The following is a 20,297-nucleotide window of genomic DNA, read 5'->3' as shown; positions in this document are numbered from 1 at the left end:
CAGTCTGGCACAGTGGCTTAAGCATGTAATCCTAGCTACTTGTCTGCGTCAGCCCAGACAAAAAAGTTCATGAGACCCCATCTCAATGGAAAAAGCTAAGAATGGTAGCGTGTACTTGTCATCCCAGCTATGCTGGGAAGTGTAAAATAGGATTGTGGTCCCCCAGGCAAAAACAGTGGGACTCTATCTCCAGCATTTCCAGAGCACAAAATGCTGTAAGTATGGTTCAAGTGGTAAAGCACCTGCCCAACAAGTGTGAAGCACTGAGTTCAAACCCCAGTATCACCACCAATACATAAATACTCACTGTAACCAGTTAACACAAAAGATTAATCAAAAGTTCAAAATTATCACAAATGTCACTTACTTTAATCACCTATTAACACAGGTTTTGAGCCAAATGGTACCTAAGAAGGCTGCTTCATGCGTGAAATGAGTGGTGTTCAAAATGTGTTGTTTAGTTACAACTGTGACACGGGCACTCCTGCTCCACAGAGTGGAAAGAGGAAGAACCTAGTGAGTCAAATGGGGCCCTATCTTTTATTATTCAGACTCAGCAACGGATTCAAAGCAATTTTGTCACCTGACTCTAAATACAGGGTAGCTGAGTCCTGCTACTGAACACTCTTGAAGTCTCTAATGAATTTTGGGGGGAAATTATGGGGTTTGAACTCAGGGTCTCATGTTTGCTAGACAGGCACTAGTTCTAATTTGAGCCACTCCACCAGTTCTAATGAATTTTTCATGCAAGGTACAGCAGAGAGCTTCAAAAGGCAAGTAGCAGGGACTATATAAAGCAGGGGTCACATAACTTTATATGGCTGCCTGCAAAAAAAAAATGTTTTATGACATTTGGCAAAAATTGATCTGAAGCTTTCTTTCACTGTACTAGACCAAGAAGTATGTGGGGAAAGAGATCAATGGCTGCCATGAAAGCTATCCATACCTACCTAAAATAACCAAATAATGGTGAATAATCAAATAGACTGTCGTCACTTTGCAACAACAGCCATCTTCTCTGGAAAGTTTGGCATGATGTTTTTCCATAGTTTCTTTTTTTTTTTCTTTTGCAGTTCTGGAGATGGAATCCAGGACTGATACATGCAATGCATAGTACTGTCCCAATTGTGTTAAATCTCTAGACCCTCTGGTTGCTCTAGTAAAAAGATGAAGTTAATATTCTACTTTAATAAATAGGAGTGGCTGAATTTTACTGAAGTGAGCCTGTGACTTTTTCAAATCATGTAAAAACATGATGATTCCTTGAATAACTCTGCTTTGTTTTGTAAAGGGACCTGGATTCAAACAACTAGCATGAAACCCAACAGACAATGATTTTAATAACAGAAATTAAAATTTCCATTTTTATTTCTATCTTTAGTGGGATAAAGCACTCATTTAAGCTTTAAAGTGTGTGTCACAATAAGATGTAATTTGCTAAATGTAAATTTAGAAAAAAGTATTTTTCAACATATTATTTCTATAGAGAAAAAGAAAAGTTCTCTTAGGTATATTATGTGAAAATTTGAGTGCTCTAATTAATAGTTGACAGAAACAGTAGCAATCCAGGAGTCAACCTATTTTTGAACGTATATTAGTATATAACACATCTTGAAATGTCTTTGCAACTATTTGTCTGACTCTGCAAAGCAGGTCTTTTATCATTCTAAAATAGAGTTGATTTACTAGTAATGTAGAAAGTTACTTCTTTAAAAAATGTAAATGCCCCTATGCAGGGTCAGGGCATAAGAAAAAAATAAGGTCAAGACAACCATGTTACTAATCAAAAAAATTGCTAATGAACAATGAGTTCAAAACTCACATGATTTCAGAGGTCCTAGTAAAAACTATTCTAATGTTTAGGGGTTTTTTTAACTTTTCTGAACTCAATAGAGAAGTAAAAAAAAAAAAATGGTACTTTGTTCTGCGGTTAGAATTCTCACATCATTCATGGGCAGGTGTTCTTGCTTCAACTGACACAAATGTTGAGTTGCTAAAACCCATCCTTTTAGCCAGGACAAAACCTTGTCAATTCTAACTATTCTTTGTAAGAATTAGAAAATTGGATAATTCATCTAATTACATAGACTAGTAAGCAATTACCCTAAGAAACTTTTAATTACCCTAAAAAACTTTTAATAAATTGCTTTTCTTTAAAATGACAAAAGTATTATCAAATAATGCCTTCCTATTTCCATATTAAAAAAAAAGTATTATTTCATGTAAAAGATATGTTTTGTTTCATGGTGTAGTTTTTGCTAAAATCCTGTTTTAAGTCATGCAATGATTCCAAATATTTATTGGAAGTAAAGCAAACTGAATGTTAAAATTAAAATATGAAGTTTTAAAATTCAACAGCTTGAATATTATATCAAAGATAGGCATTACTAAAAACAAGTTTTCTGATTTTTGTTTTACAAACTTCTAGATTCTTTCTTTTTAATTTTAGCACTTACTCACTGGTCTTCCGGCAAAAATCCTGTTTTTATTTCCTTTAGTATATGTTATTCAATAATAAATAATGGACCAAAAAATTGAAATGCATGCAACTTATACCCTAGCCAGATAATAAAAAATCTTATTTTTTATTCTCTTTTTCATTATTTCTTTATACTTATGAAATGAAGAAAACTTAAATAATCTACATGTAGAAGATTGTATGAGAAATCATCTTCCAGGCCTCCATGTGGTTACATTTGATTGCATAGTCCAGGATGGTATTTAGCACTGTGTAAGTGAGAAATTTTTAATGTGAATACTCTACTGTGGATGTAAATTATGTACTCCTTGGTACAACACTCTCAACATTTTGGCACATCTCTGCTTAAGTAAACAACATAAAAAATGTTCTGCCAGTTATTCGCCTCCACAACTTTTGAAAAGAATACAACTGAAGTCACTTTTATCTAAGCTTCTTTACTTTTTTGTAGTGCACCTGTTTTACAGCCTTTCCTAAATGATAAGACCTGTTTAAGCTAAATTTTGGGGAAAAATGTGTTCCACTCAAGCACATAAACAAAAATGTACTGAAGTTTCTGGCCTCAAGTGTTTAGATTCTTATTTTCAAAAATGCAGTATCTACACCAGAAGTGTAACTTCTTATTGACCTACAGTGCTTGACCAAATGCATTCCGATAGTCAATTGAATATACAGTACATGAAGTGTCAATTCTTAGCAAAAAGAAAGTTCCAACATTTTTAAAGAAAAAAATAATCAAATATCATTTCAACTAAAACTGCACCTTTAAAAATGTAACCCAAAGTAGAATTTTTGCACATTATCAAATCAATACAATTCCAATACATTTTAACTAAACTGAACATTTAAATTCTACTTTGACAGTCATTTTAGTGTCCAATGATATACCAGTCACACAGAGCAATTCTACATTTTTTGATTAATCATCATCAATTTAAGCTTTAATAAGTTCTCAATTTTCAATGTCTATTAGTTTAGGTTGTCCTGACTGTCAACAACAATTTGATACCTGGAAAGTTCAACAGAACATGTTGTAAGCACATAGAAAAATTCCTCTTTAGAAATTTAATGCTTGTCCTGAATTAATCTTTACAAATATAAGCTCATGTAGGAAAATACTGGTGCTTGGTTTTTAACTGAAATTAATTTTAAAACACATCACAGATCATATGCTATTAGACTCTATATAATTCATTCCTCTTGATTCTGTATAAACCAGTATCAATGTTGAAAATTTATATTAAAAAGTGAAAAAGGTTTTGTTTTTGCCTAAATATTTACAAATTATGAAATGTGAATAAATGCAACCAGAATATAATTCTATAATTTTCAAATTTGCTCTGATTTTACTATCATGTCCCAGACTGATTAAATTAAACTACAGATGGCCCAAATAATGTATATACTTGTAAGCAAATGCAAAAAACCATAAAATAAAATTTAAAATAGAATAGAAAAAGATTTAATTCAAGGGGGCGGGGGAAAAGGAGGGGATGGCCCAATCAATGTATACACATATGAATGAATGCATAAACAATTAAAAATAAATTTTAAAAAATCTTTAAATATTTAATTCATTTAAGCCATAAAATAATTATGTGGGTATGAAAATGGGCATAATTTTTTACCATGTGAACTCTCATGTCAACATTAATTCCAAGCCAAGCGCCAGTGGCTCATGCCTGTAATCCTAACTACTGGGAGGATCTGGTTCCAAGCCAGTCCAGCAAACAGTTCAAGAGACCCTATTTCCAAAATAAATAGGAAAAAATGAACTGGAGGTGTAACTCAAGTGGTAGAGCACCTACTTTGCAAATAGAAAGCCCTGGGTTCAAACTCTAGTACACCAAAAGAAATTAAACCTATAAAACTCATGTTCATATAATGCATAACTCAATATGATTGTTCAGCCAATTTTAAAGTTGTTTCTTCAATGTCATATTCATCAAATTGTAATTAGTAGTAAATTAGTAAAAGATAAGACAATGTAGCTATTGCTAGTCCTTTCTTATGCATGTTTACTTCAGGAATCAAATTTGAACAGGTAAGCTGCCATTGATGACTTGTTATAAATTATCTTAAAGACATTACAGATTCTATAATGACAGCATTCACTATAGCATTTCTTATTTATTTAAAAAATAAGCTTAGGACCGGTAGAATGGCTCAAGAGGTAAAAGTACCTGCCTAGCAAGCATAAAGTCCTCAGTTCAAACCCCACTGACACCAAAAAAAAAAAAAAAAAGAAAGAAAGAAAAGAAGAAAAAAAAGCACTAAAGAATAAACTTTACTATAAGTTTAAGCCCCAAAGTAGAGGTAGGTTATACAGCAGAGACCCAAACTTGAAATTAGCAATCATAATAATCTCACAAAAGAATTGCAAGGGTTAAGTAACTTTATAAATATGACCGATTAATTTAAATAAGTTCAAATATACATTTGCATGTATATGCATATGAACACTAAACATGAATGGATGAGCATGTATGAATTATCATTTAGTTATATAAAAGTTGGAAGAGATGGCATATACTTGTAATCTCAATACTCCAGAGGCTGAGGCTAGAAGATTGAGAATTGAAGGCCAGTCTAGGCTATATATCAAGACCCTGTCTCAAAAAAAATAACATTATTTAATTATATATGCTGTTTTATCACCATTCACATATTTATGTATAGGCACACACATATAAAATATATGTGTTCTATGTGCTTACACACCCAAAGCTACATACAAAGGGCATAGACAGTGTCCACCCTATAGTAAACCTTCATATATATATAGCTATGACTGTCAATACTCTACTGTAATCCACCTGCTAAAACCACACACTTACTCCTGACACTCTCTCCTTCTGGCGCTATTTGTCATTTCTTCCCACCAACAAATGACCCTGCTCTCTGCTGCTCTCCTCTGATGCAGACAGTTGAATTTTGGTTTTCAGGCTCCTCTTCTGCCCGTACCTCCCATGTTGATGTTCTTTGAGACCCACATTTTTTGTTTTGTTTTGTTTTATTTCTGATGCACATGGACTATAGGGAAATCCCTGAAATAACAAGTCTTCTTTGACTCATTTACAAAGCTGTAATGTCAGGCCTGACAATTTTGCCACTTCTTATACTTTAGATTTACATTTTTGGCTGTCTAAGGTTCACTCATATGTCAGTGTTTTATAAGGGCCTCACACTTATTGGAATATAACTGAATTTTTTAAATCTTTGTTTTTGTCATCTATCATGCAAATAGTCCTAAAACTTCACCTCCTTCCTTGCTTACTGCTTCCCACAACCTGTCAAACTCAAAAGATTCTACTCAAAAAGATCAGTGATTCATCTCCACAGCTGCTATTAGCTCCTTGCTGCTTATCTTCTGTTCATATTCCTTCAGCAAAACTCAATAGAATGGATGCCTTTTCTACTTATCTGGGAAGATTCTTCCTTCCTTCCTTCCTTCCTTCCTTCCTTCCTTCCTTCCTTCCTTCCTTCCTTCCTTCCTTCCTTTCTTTTGCCTTAAACATCTCTGAAATTCTTCAGGTTTTTCTGTAATTTTCAAATTAACTAAATAAACATCTCTAAGCTTCATGACTAAGAAGATATCTTATGTTAGCTTAGTGCTGCCATAAGAGAATACTATAGACTGGGTATTTTCAACAACAGGAATTTATTTTCTTATAGTTCTGGGGCTAGTAGTTTTTGGTGAGGACTCTTCCTGGTTTGCATACCACTGCTTTATTGCAATGGCCTCACAAGGTCTTCCTCAACTTGTGTGTGTGTGTGTGTGTGTGTGTGTGTGTGTGCAGAGAGAGAGAGAGAGAGAGAGAGAGAGAGAGAGAGAAAGAGAATGTGCGCTCTGATATTTCATTTCCAAGGATACTAATATCATCAGATCGGGACCTCATCCTAATGACCTCATTTAACTGAATTGTTTCTTTAAAGGCGCTATCTCTAAATACAGTTACATTGGGGGTTAGGATTTCGAAATATTAATTTGGGAGGGAGGCAAATATTCAGCACAATACCTATTAGTAAAATTATATATTTTTAGTTTCTGATCAATTGCAGTAGAAACTCAATATCATTATTATAATTCAGGACCTATTTGAGATATAATCACAAATTGCTTCATTATGTACTACAGTCTGAAAAGTCATGGGGCCACATTTTGAATTTTAAAACTTGTATAATCTTCTAAAGAATTTTATATAATTTTAAAAGTTCTTGTTCACCTATTTATTTTCTATTTAGGCTGCAAATCCCAGCAAAATTATCACCACCTCATGTTCAGCTTCTCTGGTTTTCCTCGATGGTGATTAACACTACACTCCCCGCAGTGCTCTCAAAACATTTTATATCACTTAGAGCACTTTTCACATTGTACCATAAATACTGATTTCAAAAATACATTTGTCTCCTTCTACTGGCCTAAGGAGTTCTTCAGGAGAAGGATCACATTTTATTCATTTTGTAGAAGGAAGGAGAGAAGAAATAAAAGAAGGAAGAAATGAAGAGAGATATATAATTTTAGGGCCTAATTTCCATGATTTAATATAGTTTTGCAGGAGTAAAAAATATACTATTTAATATATTCAAAACATGGTACTTAAAAATTTTAACTCTCAAGAGTGAAAAAGCATTTTCTTGACATTTAAAAAATGATATAAGAAACATATTTGAGTATTATATTTATGGATGGTGGCAAAATTATGCTTTGGCTTTGCAAATATGTGTGGTTTCATCAGCCTTTTCCTCCTTAATAAAGTGGGAAAATAAAGGGCTTATGCTGTCTAAATTCATAGTGAAGAAAAACTCTCTCCCATTTTTTAGCTTGTTCTTTTAATTTAGGTTGCTATCTCCAGATTCCCTCTGGAGCATTCAAACTCCAAAAGGACTGTAAAGGTTCTCCACCATTTCCTCTCTAATAACATTTTTGATTACTCTTTCCCTCCTTCCTGCTTCACTGGCTTCTCATTTTTCCCTACATATGCCAAAACATTCCTGACATAACCTTGAGTTTAACAGCTTTAGTGAGTTCTATGAGTCCTTCCAGAAAATTACCAAATTTCAGAGATGTCTTTGTCACCCCTCCCCATCACAGAAAGAGGAACAAATTTTTGTGAACTTGTATTAATTAACATGATGCCAAAAACATGAGTCCTAAAGGGAAAAAATATAATTGTACTTTAAATTTAAGATCTTTTTCTTCGAAAGAAAGCATTTTTAAAAATGAAAAGTCAAGTCATAAAGAGACAGAAAATACCTGCAAGTATTTGTAAAGCAAATATCCATAATATGGAGAGAATTCTTATGACTCAATAACAGACAATGCTGTTAAAGGTGGGAAAATCATATGAAGAGACATTTTATCAAAGGCAGCAAATAAATTTCTAATCAACACAGGAAAAGTCCTCAACATCATTTGTCACTAAGGAGAGGCAAATGAAAACTACAATGAGCTAACAATGGTTATCAGAGAAAAAAAAAGATGCACAACACTAAGTTTTGGTCAGAATATAATAAAGTTTAGACCCTCATACATTTTTTGTGGAAATGTATAATTATGGATTATTCAAAACATGAAATATGAAGCAATCTGAGTGTCCTTCAACAAAATGTAATATATATTAATACAATAAAATAATATTTAGCAATAAAAGGAATAAAATACTGATGTATGTTACAACATGGATGAAACACTAAAACAGTAGGCTAAATGGAAGAAGCCACATGCAAAAGACCACATATTGCATGATAATGCATTTTATATGAACTGTCTATGGAAAAAAGCAGCACAGTTCTTGCTGAGGCTGGAAATCCAAGTGGGAACTGATGGCAAACAACTCAAGACAATTCTTTGAGGTGATGAAAATGTTCTTATTGGTAATGACTGTACACATCTATCAATTTACTAGAAAATATTAAAGTGTATGCTGTAAAGAGTGAATTTTGCTGTATGTAATTTATACCCCAGTAAAGCTATAAGAAAAATCTAATGAGAGGAGACCATAAGTAATTTGTATCTATGAAAAAAATAGCTGGTTTTTTTTTTAAAGCAAAAGGGATAGAAAGAACAGATTATGGAAGACAGGGAACACAAGGAAGAGGAGTGAGAAAACTGTAAGATTAACAAATTTCATAGAGAAGTGAGACCATTAAGCTGTGGTCTGATTCAGGCATGCGAGCAAAGTATTAGTTCAGAACAGTCCCCACGTGTGAGGAACAGTGAAGAGGCCAGTATAACTAAAAAGACATTAGTAAACCATAAACTCAGATACACCATGGGGCAGAGAGACAAGGTAGGGCTTTATTAGTTATTCCAAGGTTTTTATTTTGAGAAAAAAAGCGGAGAGCCATTGTAGTGTGTTTATCAGACATACATTTTAGAAATAAAATGGTACTGAGTTGAGGATAAACTTTCAGGAGTGAAAACAATAGAGGTAGAGAGAGCAATTGGGTGGAAATTTTTATAATCCTGACAAATAAATTATGATGATTTGAACCAAGATGGTAAATTAAAGTTTTAAGAAGTGATGAGATTGTGCACAAAGCAGAAAAGGAGTTGGGGAATCAACTATTCTCTCTTTAAAAGTTAATTCATAATTGCATAAAAATTAGAAGACAATACATAAAAATGCTAACAATATTTCTATCTATTTGGTGGAGCTATGAGTAATTATTTTTCCATAATTACCAATTGTCAAATCATGTCTTAGTATTTTTATCAAGAAATAATTCTTTTTTTACTTAGTCCCTCTATCAGCCCTTTTCTGTGTTGGATATTTTGAGATAGGGTCTCACTTTTTTTGCCCTGCCTGGCTTCAAGCCACAGTTTTTATGATCTCTGCCCCGCAAGTAGCCAGGATGACAGGTGTGAGCCACCAGCGCCCAGCATAAGAAATAATTCTTTAATATCAATGTCATCAAAAGAATCATAATACTAAAACATCTCAGTTTTCTAAAAAATGTTGAAATCAGAACCAAAATGGTTACATGTATGAAATAAATATTAGTGTATGTTGGCAATATGGAGTACAGTTAGAGAAACAACAGGTATTTCCCAAGTAAAAGGTGGTGAACTCACTTTCCTATGAATAGTTGGTAAGAGTATTACTCGCGTAATTGTCCTGACAGTGTGTCTTTCCAAGTACCGCTGATGTCTAATTATTTTGAATTGATAATAAGTTTGGTTTTAATCACAATAAACGTAACATTGTATCCCTGATAAATGCTTAGGTGATATTAAGATAATAAAGAACTTCAAGATATTAGTGATTTAAACAATCAGGCAAATATCTTATTCAACTACATGTCCAATACAGGTTGGATGAGGACATGTCTTTGCTAATTACTTGCTTAGCAGTCCTGACTGTGAAAGGTTCCATTTTGACAGAGTCAAAAAATCCTATGAGGATGGAAGACATTAAATTAACCACTGGTGTTTAAACCTCCCAAATAATACTCATTACTTCTTCTCTCTTTTCATTTCACAGTGCAAATCATATGTTCACAAAAAGGCTGGGAAATGCAACACTACCAGGTACTCAAGCAAAGAGGAAACTGGAATATATTAATACCACTTATTTTTTAATTTCTCATATTTGGTCCTTTATTAAAAACTGTTCTTTCAAAGAACTGAAGATGACATAAAAATGGACTTATCATGGATCATGTTATCTCCTAACAAGGTCTTAAAAGTGGCCTATTTTTCATAGAGTATTATTAGTTGCAAAGTAAGAGAAGAAAATATTAAAATTTTAATTCATATTAAAGTCAATAGGAAAATTAAACTAATAGTTAACTAGTTTTAATTTTAAACTCTCTATTATTTAATATTAAAAAGTTCTGAGTTATCCTTCCAACTGAGACAGATTGGGCATTGCAAAATATGAGCAATAAAAGAATTGTCCTCATTAGCTCAGTTATTTTAAAGCTACTTCCATATAATGTGTATAATGTGTACAGTTAATTTGAATTGTTCCAGTTAAGAATTGTTTTACCCTAATCTTGATGATATTAGCTCCCATGAACTAGAAAATAACTTTGCAAGATGACTACAAAACCTCTTGAGAATTGAAGATTCCAGAGCACATCAAGGAGAAAATGGCAGAGTGGCATTTCTTCTCTAGTACAAGCTTGGAAAGAGTCACTGTCTAATGAAAGAGCCAAAATCAGATGCATGAAGATTATTGCACATACAGATTGATAGCCACAAATGTTAATGATAGACCTAATTTATGTGCAGATTATCTGTGTGTAAGTTGGATCTTTATGAGGTATCTTTCATAGCTGCCATTCAAAACAAGCACTGAAATAAGTTAAATTAGGACCATTTGAATCACAATATTACATGATGCTTAATATTCTCAATAATTTTAAGTCATACTGATTTCATTAAAAATGTATCAGTAGCTAATGTTATAATAACATTTGAAACTTTTTGAGAGAAAAATGGGTTTGTATTATGAATAAAAACATAAATTCCTTTAAATATTGTTAATTTACCTTTACCCTTTTACAACTGCTATTATTATGTATACATTAGAATGAATATATCATAAAAAATATGAATGTGAAGGACTCATCCTCTTTTATTCAATCAATGAACATTTTTATCAAATAAAGCAGTGAGCAGTTAAATTATAGAGAATTATAATCATGAATGAACTCCCTTTATAACCAAAACTAACTTTTCAATTGTCTTTTTAGATCATTCAAATCATGGGTATTTACACTGAACATATCTGAGACAGAACTTTTGCTCTTCTCACCTCATCCTCCCCTGGTCTCCAACACTCTGTGAAATGTACAAACATTTATTTACTCAGAGTTTTAGGTCAAAATCCCTAGATTCATCATTTAGCCTCACATTTCCTCACACCCATATCAAATCCATTAGCAAGTCCTGACATTTCTATTTCCAAAGTATATCCTGAACTGTTCATTTCTCTTAAACCTAAATCCAGGCTCTTCTGGATGCTTGAAGAATCTGCCTAATTTGCCTCTTTATTCCATTTTTTTCCTCTTCTTTCTAAAATAGCCAGTAATCCTCTGAAAAAGACAGTCAGGTCCTATTACTCCCCTGCCTCAATTGGTCATTTGCTGTTCACTTCTTGTTTAAAAAAGAAAAAAACCTTAAATGTTCTTGTCTCTCCTTAAACCTCTTTTCATACAACTCTTTTCCCTTCTTTCTATATGTTCAAAGTACAGGGATATTTTTTTCTCTTTCACAAGTATACTAAGGTACTTTTGATCTCCAAATGTCTACTCTATCTTTCATTCTGGAATGCCCATTTCTCAGATCTTTTCTTGGCTGTTCCTTCTCAATATTCAGGCCACTGCTCCAAAATCAGTTATTTAGGGTGATCACCTTATCTTACAAGCCCTTCCTTAGCCCTACCATGTTATGCATCACTATGACCTTGAAGGCTTACAAAGCTTACAAGATGGCCACCCATGTCTAGCCTTCTCTTTTACCACCCTTTCCCTTGATACTTCTGCTTCCCATTGTTTTCTTTCTTTCTCTCTCTCCTTTTTTGGACAGTATTGGGGTTTGAACTCAGGACTTTGCACTTGCTAGGCAGGCACTCTCCTCCTCCCTGTTTCTTAACCACATGAAGCAAAGTGTTAACACATTTGCACTTGCTCTATTTGCAGCCAGATTGGTCTTTTTCCAGACGTTTGCAAGGGTCATTTCATCAATTTATTCACACCCTTACTGAAATTTCATTTCCTCAGAAATATCATAATCCAATAGACAGATAAAAGTGTTAAGAGAAATCAATTCAGGATATGTGTTGGAGATAGTAATGTCAGGACTTACCAATATGTGTGAAGAAATGACTAAAGCTGAATCCTGGTCACCCTATCCACAGATTATCTCTCCCCTCTGTCTCATTTTATTCTCTAGTAGTGTTCTTGCATATATTTATTTTAATCTATTGTTTGTCATTTCTCCCATCTACTTCAATGTAAGCTCCAAGAGGAGAGGAACATTGCATTTTTCCCAATTATAATTCTAGCCCCTGGACAATGCCTGAAAATGAATTATAGGAATTTTTGAAAGTTATTCCATTCTGAGATCTGCTTAATATTTGTCTAAAACATGCTTTTGTGAACATTCTCATATAATTATTTTTGCTTTTTGTAATTATATTTAAAAGTTAATTTCTAAAAGTCAAATTATGAATGCATATTTTACATGCTGATATAATTACCCAATTGCTATCTAGATAGCCCATAGCCATTTACATACCAACTAACTGTGCCTTACCTCGTTTCTGCCTGTTCATGCCTACATTGGGATTTGCGAATCCTTTTTATATCTTTGACCTTTAAAAGGTAAATAATGATTTGTTATTTCATACACATTTTTAGTAGACTTGAAAATTGTCTTATATATTTATGGCATGTTAATTGCCTCTTACATTTTTGCTCTTTTTAAAATTTTATGTTTTTTGCTTAAAGTTATAAAGCAATTACAAAATCAGGATATACTGCCATGTCTAGGTTTTTTTTTCACATTTATGTATTTGGGTTTTGCTTTTTTTGGCAATAAGGAATTTTTAAATTTTATATATCTAATTTTTTTCTTTTTTTATTTTTATTTTAATAGTTTTCTGAGTGTTTTTATGATTAATGTCTTAATTTTTACTGTTCTTTCTCAGTATTCAATTTGTGTTGGTACATGAAACAGTAAAGAATTCAAATTAGTTTTATTTTACTTTTTAGAAATGGTTGATCAATATTCCTTATCATATACCATGTTTAGGTGGTAATGATAGTTACAATTTACTGGGAGATCACTGTGGACCAGTCACTTTGCTAAGTACACCATCTGCAAAATTAATCTTTACCTCAGCCTTCAGAATTAGCATGAAGACTTCTTTTCTTAGCAAAGGACAATCCCAATGCTCCATGTTTCAAGTTAACCATAGAATCATTTCTCATTTTAACTTACTCAGGAAGCAGAGTCTTGAGTCTATTAAGCTACCGCTCTACACTTCATATTAGTAGCACAAACTTACTTTCCTAAAACAATGAGTGCCAGGGCAACAAGTTAATTAGAATAAAATGCTTCTTGTTACCACTGTGGTTATCAGCTGGGATCATTCAATCCAATACCACAGAACTTCACATTTCTTGATGTCAGTTGTTTTCAACTTCTCTTCAACCACAAAATAGTTCATTTCATGCCCTAAAGTAAAGGAAACCTCACTTAACTAAAAAACACTACATACCTTCTATTGTTCTCTAACAACACAAAACAAAATTACTAATTAAAAGCAAAAGAATAGTTAAATAAAATTCCATAAGATCAATCAATAAATAAGCATTGAATTTAAAAGAAAATGAATTGTAATTAGAACTGAGTAACAAGGAGAGCTGAGGATGAGGTGGAACCTGCCTGTTATCCTGGCACTGGGGAAGCTGAGGCAGAAGGATCATGAGTTTGGGGCCAGCTTATAGTGAGACCCTATTTTTAAAAGTAAAAAAGAAAAAGACAAAGATACACAAACAGAATTGAAAATGCTATATCACAAAAAGTATTTAGTAAAAAATTTAATATTAACTACATCTATCAAGAAGCAAAAAATGTTTTTAAAATGACCACAGACCTGACATAGGAAGCTAAGGAAGCTAGAAGAAGAGAAAAAGAGCAAATAAAGAAATAAGAAAAAAATAATTAAGAGGTAGAAAATCAACAACAAAAAAAGCAAAACAAAAGACTATTTACAAAACCAAACTCTGGTTTCTCCAAGAAATTCCATATTCAGTAGCAGTCTTTACAGGAGAGTTCTAGAAAACGTATAAGAAGTTAAAATGAATTTTGAGCAATTACTTCATAAAATAGAAAACTACAAAACCTATATAAATAATTTTAGAAAGACAATGTTATATTAAACAGGATAAGTCTACTGGGTAATTTAATTATTATTGAGTGCAAAACTTCTAAATATAATGACAAACCTCTATAGCCTATTTCAAGAAAACATACAAAATATAAAAAGATTCTTCAACATTTGAAAAGTCTTTAAAGGTAACTCACATAAATAGACTAGAGAACAAAATCACATTACTATATTAATGGTGAAATAGCATCAAGATCAATACCAACTTGTTATGAAAGCACCTAGAAAACAAGGCAAAATTAGAACTTCCTAAATTTAGTAAAAACTAAATGGTGAAAATTAGAACATTATACTTCATGAAGGAATTTTAGATGATTTTCTTTATGATTAATGTAGAGGTCACTGGAAGACCTGTCCTCTACTACACAGTTCACAAGGATATCTCTTGATGGTATCTAAATGACATTACCATCTACTTCAGAAAACCAACAAAGTAAATAGATAAACTATTAGGATTTGTAAGAGAATTAATTCATCAATGATGTTGATAATATTCCATTTCACTCCTCTACTGCTGTGATAACCAATTGGAAAAGATAAGAAATACGATATTAGGTCAATGTAGCAACATAAATACACATATGTAAATATATGTGCTTTCTAGGAACTAGCCTGGGACATACAATATCTGCAGAGAGATGTTTTCTAAACTCTTATAAGTATTCTAGACAGAAAGAAAAAAACAAATCAAATTCAGTGAAAAATAATAAATTGGTTTTACTGCACAAATAAAGCTCTAACATTCAAAATATTAATGCAGAAGAATAAAATCATATAATTATCATTAAAGTAATAGAAAGAATATTTGATAAAATTAAATATACACTTATAATTCTTATTTTAAAAGGTATTAAAAACTGAAAGCTTCTTTAATCTAAAATGAACACATTTAATGGTGAATTACAGATACTTTCTGTGTCTGTGAATGAGGCAAGAAGGTCCCTCATCACTAACCCTATTTGGTATTACACTAGAAGCTATAGTTTCAACAGAAGGGGGAAAAAAGTACAATCATTGGAAAGAAGAACTAAAATATATCAATATTAACATTAGTATGTATAAAAAAACAAAGAAAATCTAGACACATCCTTAAATTTCAGCAAACACAGCAAAGAGAAAATTAAAATATAGAAAAATATCTTTTGTAATGGCATAAAAACCAAATACCTAAGAATAAATCTGAAAAAAAGTTCAAGTTCACCACAAAAAATTTCTAAAACATTAGTGACAGAAATGAAGAGACTTATAGAACTACAGAGCTATACCAAGTTCATGGATCAGAAGACTTGATTTAAAATGATGTTAATTTTCTCCAAACCAATGCACTGCTAATCAGAATTCCAGGAGGACTTTTGTGGAGGTTAACAAGTTAATTCAAAAATGTATACGAAAATTCAAAGAACCAAACCTGAAGGAAAATAATAAATTGGAAAGTTTATTCTACAGTAATAGTTCTCAAATTTGACTGCATTTTATAATAGTCAGGGAGATTTCTAGAAACATGAATAGTGACATCTCACTTCTTCCATAATTAAATCCTTATCTCTTAAAGAAGTATCCAAGCGTCTGTATTTTAAAAGCATCTCAGGTGTTTTAAATGCACAATAATGTTTGAGAACAAAGGTGCTATAGCGTATTACTATATGTAACATGATATGAATTACACATTATATATTCTGCAAATCTACATTAATTAAGACAGGGTGGAAGTGGTGTAAAAGTAGCAATTAGATAACTGGAATAACATAAAAACAAGAGACCCAGATCTGTATGCACACTATGATTATGACTAAGGTAACATAAAAAGCACTAGAAAAAAAGCATCAGTTGGCTCTAGAGAAGAAAGAAATAAATCTTGGCCTCCATTTCACACCATATACAAAAAATGAATTCCAGGTAGAGTACAGATCTGAAGGTGAGAGCAAATAATAAAATTTATAGAGATAATATAGACTATTTTCATAACTACCAAAAGGAATATAATTATAAATTGAACAAACTAACACTAAAATACAAAACTTCCATTCATCAAAAGATACTGCTAAGAAAATGAAATGTCAAGCTATACACACTAAGAGGATCTCTGCAGCACAGATAAATGAGAAAGTAAATTTTATATGCATTTCATCAAATTAGTAATAAAAAATTACAAAATATAATACAAACAAGCAAGAGCTATGAGGTCGCTCCTAAAAGGAATCTTTGAATAGCCAAAGAAAGGAAAAAGAGAAAGGAAAGAGGAACGAACGAAGGAGAATGAAAAGAAAAGGAAAGTTGTTCAATCTCACTAGATAAAAAAGAGTTGTAAAATTAAAACAAATGGACTCTCACCAGAATGACTAAAATTAAGAAGACAGTGTGTTGGATGTGATGGTGAATGCCTATAATCCTAGCACTCAGGAGGCTCATGAAGTTGAAGCCAGCCTGGACCCTATTTCAAAAAAAAAAAAAGACATAATATTAAGTGTTATCAGGCATATGGATTAATTGGAACTCTTTTAGACACTAAAGGAAATGTAAATTCAAACAACTTAGGAAATTTTTTTCATTTCTTACTAACTCTGAACATGTGCATCCAACAGAGAAATTCCACTTATTTTTATACCCAACCTACCTGCACATGTGAGTATGCATGTATAAGAATGTTCATGATGATATTACTGTAAAACTTCAAACTGGAAATAATTCAAAAGCCATTGGCAGTAGAAAGGATAAATAAACTATAGTATATTCACACAATAGAATATTATATACAGTGAAAATGAATGCACTATTTAGAACAAGATAGATAAATTTTACAGATATAATGTTGAAGACATATGCCAACCAGGAAGGAATAAATACTGTTATTTTCCATTTATAAAAAGTTCATAAGTGGAGAAAATTCATCATGGTGGTTAATTTAGGAGAAAATTCATCATGGTGGTTAATTTAGGGGAAAATTGTGGATAGCAACTGAAAAGGCGCACAGGATGGGCTTTCTAGAATACTTGAAATTTTCTAGTAAGACGACAGTTAATTGAATGTCCTTACTTTGTAAAAATTCATCTTAATTGAATTATAACATTGTAATAATGTATGAAGAAGATGCTCTTAATGTTTCTTTTGTAAAACAATATAAAAATGTCATTTCTTCTCAAGTTAATATGTTAAACCAATACAATCCAATAAAAATCCTAGCCTGATATCTTATAAATTCAACTGGATTTTAAAAAAAAATGAATTCCAAAAGTCCATGATTTGAGAAAAATAGTGAATACAAAACAGAGGACTGTATATTGACTAAATGTTAACATTTATTTCAGAGCCGTCATTACAAAATAATTTGCATGATTTGGGCAAAATTAAGAAAAAAAATAGTTAGTGGAAAAGATGTTTCAGAGATAGATTAACACATCCATGAGTGTATAATATGACTTAAAGGTAGTGATCCTAATTGGGGGGGGAATGGCTAGCTTAATAAATGGCACTTTGAAATAAGGCTTATTGTATAAAGAAAACTAAAATTGCACATCTCATAGAAAAATGTCCTCCTCAACTGGAATAGGATATATGTTTATATGGAAATGTCACAACAAAACCCCTGTATAGCAATCATATACTAATAAAAACTTTTAAAATTTTTAAAAGAAAAAAATTCTCCTCCAAGTAGACTAAAAACCAAATGTAAAATGTAAAACTGTAAAGTTAGTATAAAATAATATCAGAAAATACCTTTTCCAAGACATTAAGAACTTCTCACACAAAACCTTAAAAGCAAAACCCTTGTGACAAGAAATGATTTACATTTGACTAACATCATAATATGGCATGCATGACAAAAGATGATCTGCTTCCAAATAACTAATTCCCAAATGAATTAAACCAAAGCCTATAACAAGCTGAGGGCAGCTGGGGTATTAATTCATTGCCTTGCGGAGGAGTGGAGGGTGGCTGTGTGTGCAAGCATGTGCTTACATGCAACCTGGATCTGACATTTATCAACCTTTTTTTATTTCATAAGAAAATATGTAACTGATTTAAGATTGGGTTACACCCTAATAAATCCACAGTAATTTGAAAATATAAGTTGAAAATGTGAAAGAAATAAATACATAGAATGTGTCAAATACACCTAACCTTAGCCTGGCCGACCTTAAACATGCTCCCAACACTGACATTAACTTACAGTTGGGCAAAACCATCTAATGCAAGCCTATTTTATAATAAGTTATTTAATATTCATGCAAATTTATTGACTACTGTACTGAAAGTGAATACCAGAATGGTTGTACGAGTATCCTTGCACACCACTGAAAGTCAAAAAATTGTAAGTCTACCATAAATCAAGGGCTATTTGTCTATGAATGGGAAAGACTGCCTATGAGCACTTCTTTCTGCTATTTTTCCAGTAGTTTGGCCAGATCTTACTCTACCATTGCTTCAATTCTATCATTCTTATAATCAGAAATACTTGTAATATGCTGTCGTAAGTTACACCAAAATTCGCCAACTTTTTGGCATATTTTAAAAAAATTATCTTGTGACTAACAGACATCAATTTCTATATCTTCCAATAAAAATTTTCACTTTTAAAGAATTCAGAGTTGGGCCACTACAGAAAAAGCAAGAGAAGCATTTATGTAAGGAGCAGCAATCAGAAGTAGGTAAGAGCTTAGAGACAGTTCTTTCTAAACACTGTGCTTTTGATAGTAGCCTTTGTTTTGAAAAAACTGATTTTTTTATATTCTAGAAACAAATACCAATACCTTTAAACTTTTCACCCTTGCTTACAACCAACTTCAAAGAACAGGCAGGAACAATTCAACACTAGCATGAACTACCACATGCCTACAAAAATTCAAGCTTCCCATCCTTCCTTCTCCCATCCACCCCAGAGACCCATCTAGTTTCTTCCTTCTTCAACAGTATTGACTTTTGACCATTCATCAGTTACTTATTTTCATTTTTGTAGTCACCTTTCCTTTAGAGAACTCATATACTCTTTATTAAAATGGTCCCCACTAATTCCCAAGAGTACAGACTTTGTAAGCACTCTGTAGCCAGCTAAGGAACTAGAGAATGCTTACCTTCAAAATAGATGCCTGACTGGATTTCTAGGACCCTGGGGAGAGTCCTGAGGTCAAGGGAGTTGACAAATTCTTCCAGGGATAATGCCATTGTTGTATCTTGGATCTTGCGAAGACGTGGTTTTTACAAAAACTTGTGGCTTCTGGCTGTCACTTGTCTGCAGTGGCAGTCTTTGCTCATAATTTCTTCCTCCAATTGGCAGGATGTCACACTGGAACCAAATGAAGTTACCAGTCTGCAATTGCTGTCCTTGTTCACAAACTCTTCCCTCAGGCAGGCAGGAAGTGACCCTGGAGCCACGCCAGGGTGGAGCAGTTCTAGGTGGGGAGGACAGTGAGAAAGGAGGGAGGAGGCAGGAGACAAAAGGTGTCATTGCTCTTTTTGTGGCTTGATTTCCTTCTGACACTGAAGTAGAGCAGGGCGGGGGTGGGTGAGTTTGTCTGAATCTAAGCTACCCAGCAAAGGAGAGCTGGCAAGTTGCTGGCTCTGTCTGTTGCTGACCCAGGTGTGCATCCATGGCAGTGGCAAGACTGTTTGAGGTCAAAGGGTGCTTGTTGCTTATCCACTAGAAAAGAACAAGGAATGTCGGACTAAAGCCTCCCCTTAAAAAGGGTACCATATGAATTCATTCTCTCCAGTTCACTTCTAAAGTTTGACTTTGTGCCTTATTTGCATACTCTTTTGCTTTTATATTAGACTTGTTTGCAAAAGTGCTTTGTGTCAGCTCTTTTTAGAAATCTGATAGTCTGGAGAGAGTATCGAAACCACTTTTTATCTTTCCACATTAAAAATTATGCTAAATCTTGAGGGAGGGACACAATATACAAAATGGTACAGGAATT

At 32.8% G+C, this 20,297-nt stretch overlaps 1 protein-coding gene across 1 annotated transcript in view; it reads right to left on the bottom strand.

Annotated features, from left to right (window-relative positions):
* Positions 1–19,850, bottom strand: part of Themis (thymocyte selection associated) — a 179,244-nt gene extending 159,394 nt beyond the window's left edge. The window contains exon 1 of the mRNA XM_074075092.1: positions 19,455–19,850. Within this exon, the coding sequence (XP_073931193.1) occupies positions 19,455–19,545 (91 nt within the window). The 5' untranslated portion in view covers positions 19,546–19,850. The remainder of the gene's footprint in view (positions 1–19,454) is intronic.
* Between the last annotated feature and the right edge of the window lie 447 nt (positions 19,851–20,297).

The sequence above is a fragment of the Castor canadensis genome, chromosome 1, assembly GCF_047511655.1.
Source record: "Castor canadensis chromosome 1, mCasCan1.hap1v2, whole genome shotgun sequence".
Lineage (NCBI taxonomy): Eukaryota > Metazoa > Chordata > Mammalia > Rodentia > Castoridae > Castor > Castor canadensis.
This window is presented reverse-complemented; position numbering and strand designations above follow the sequence as displayed.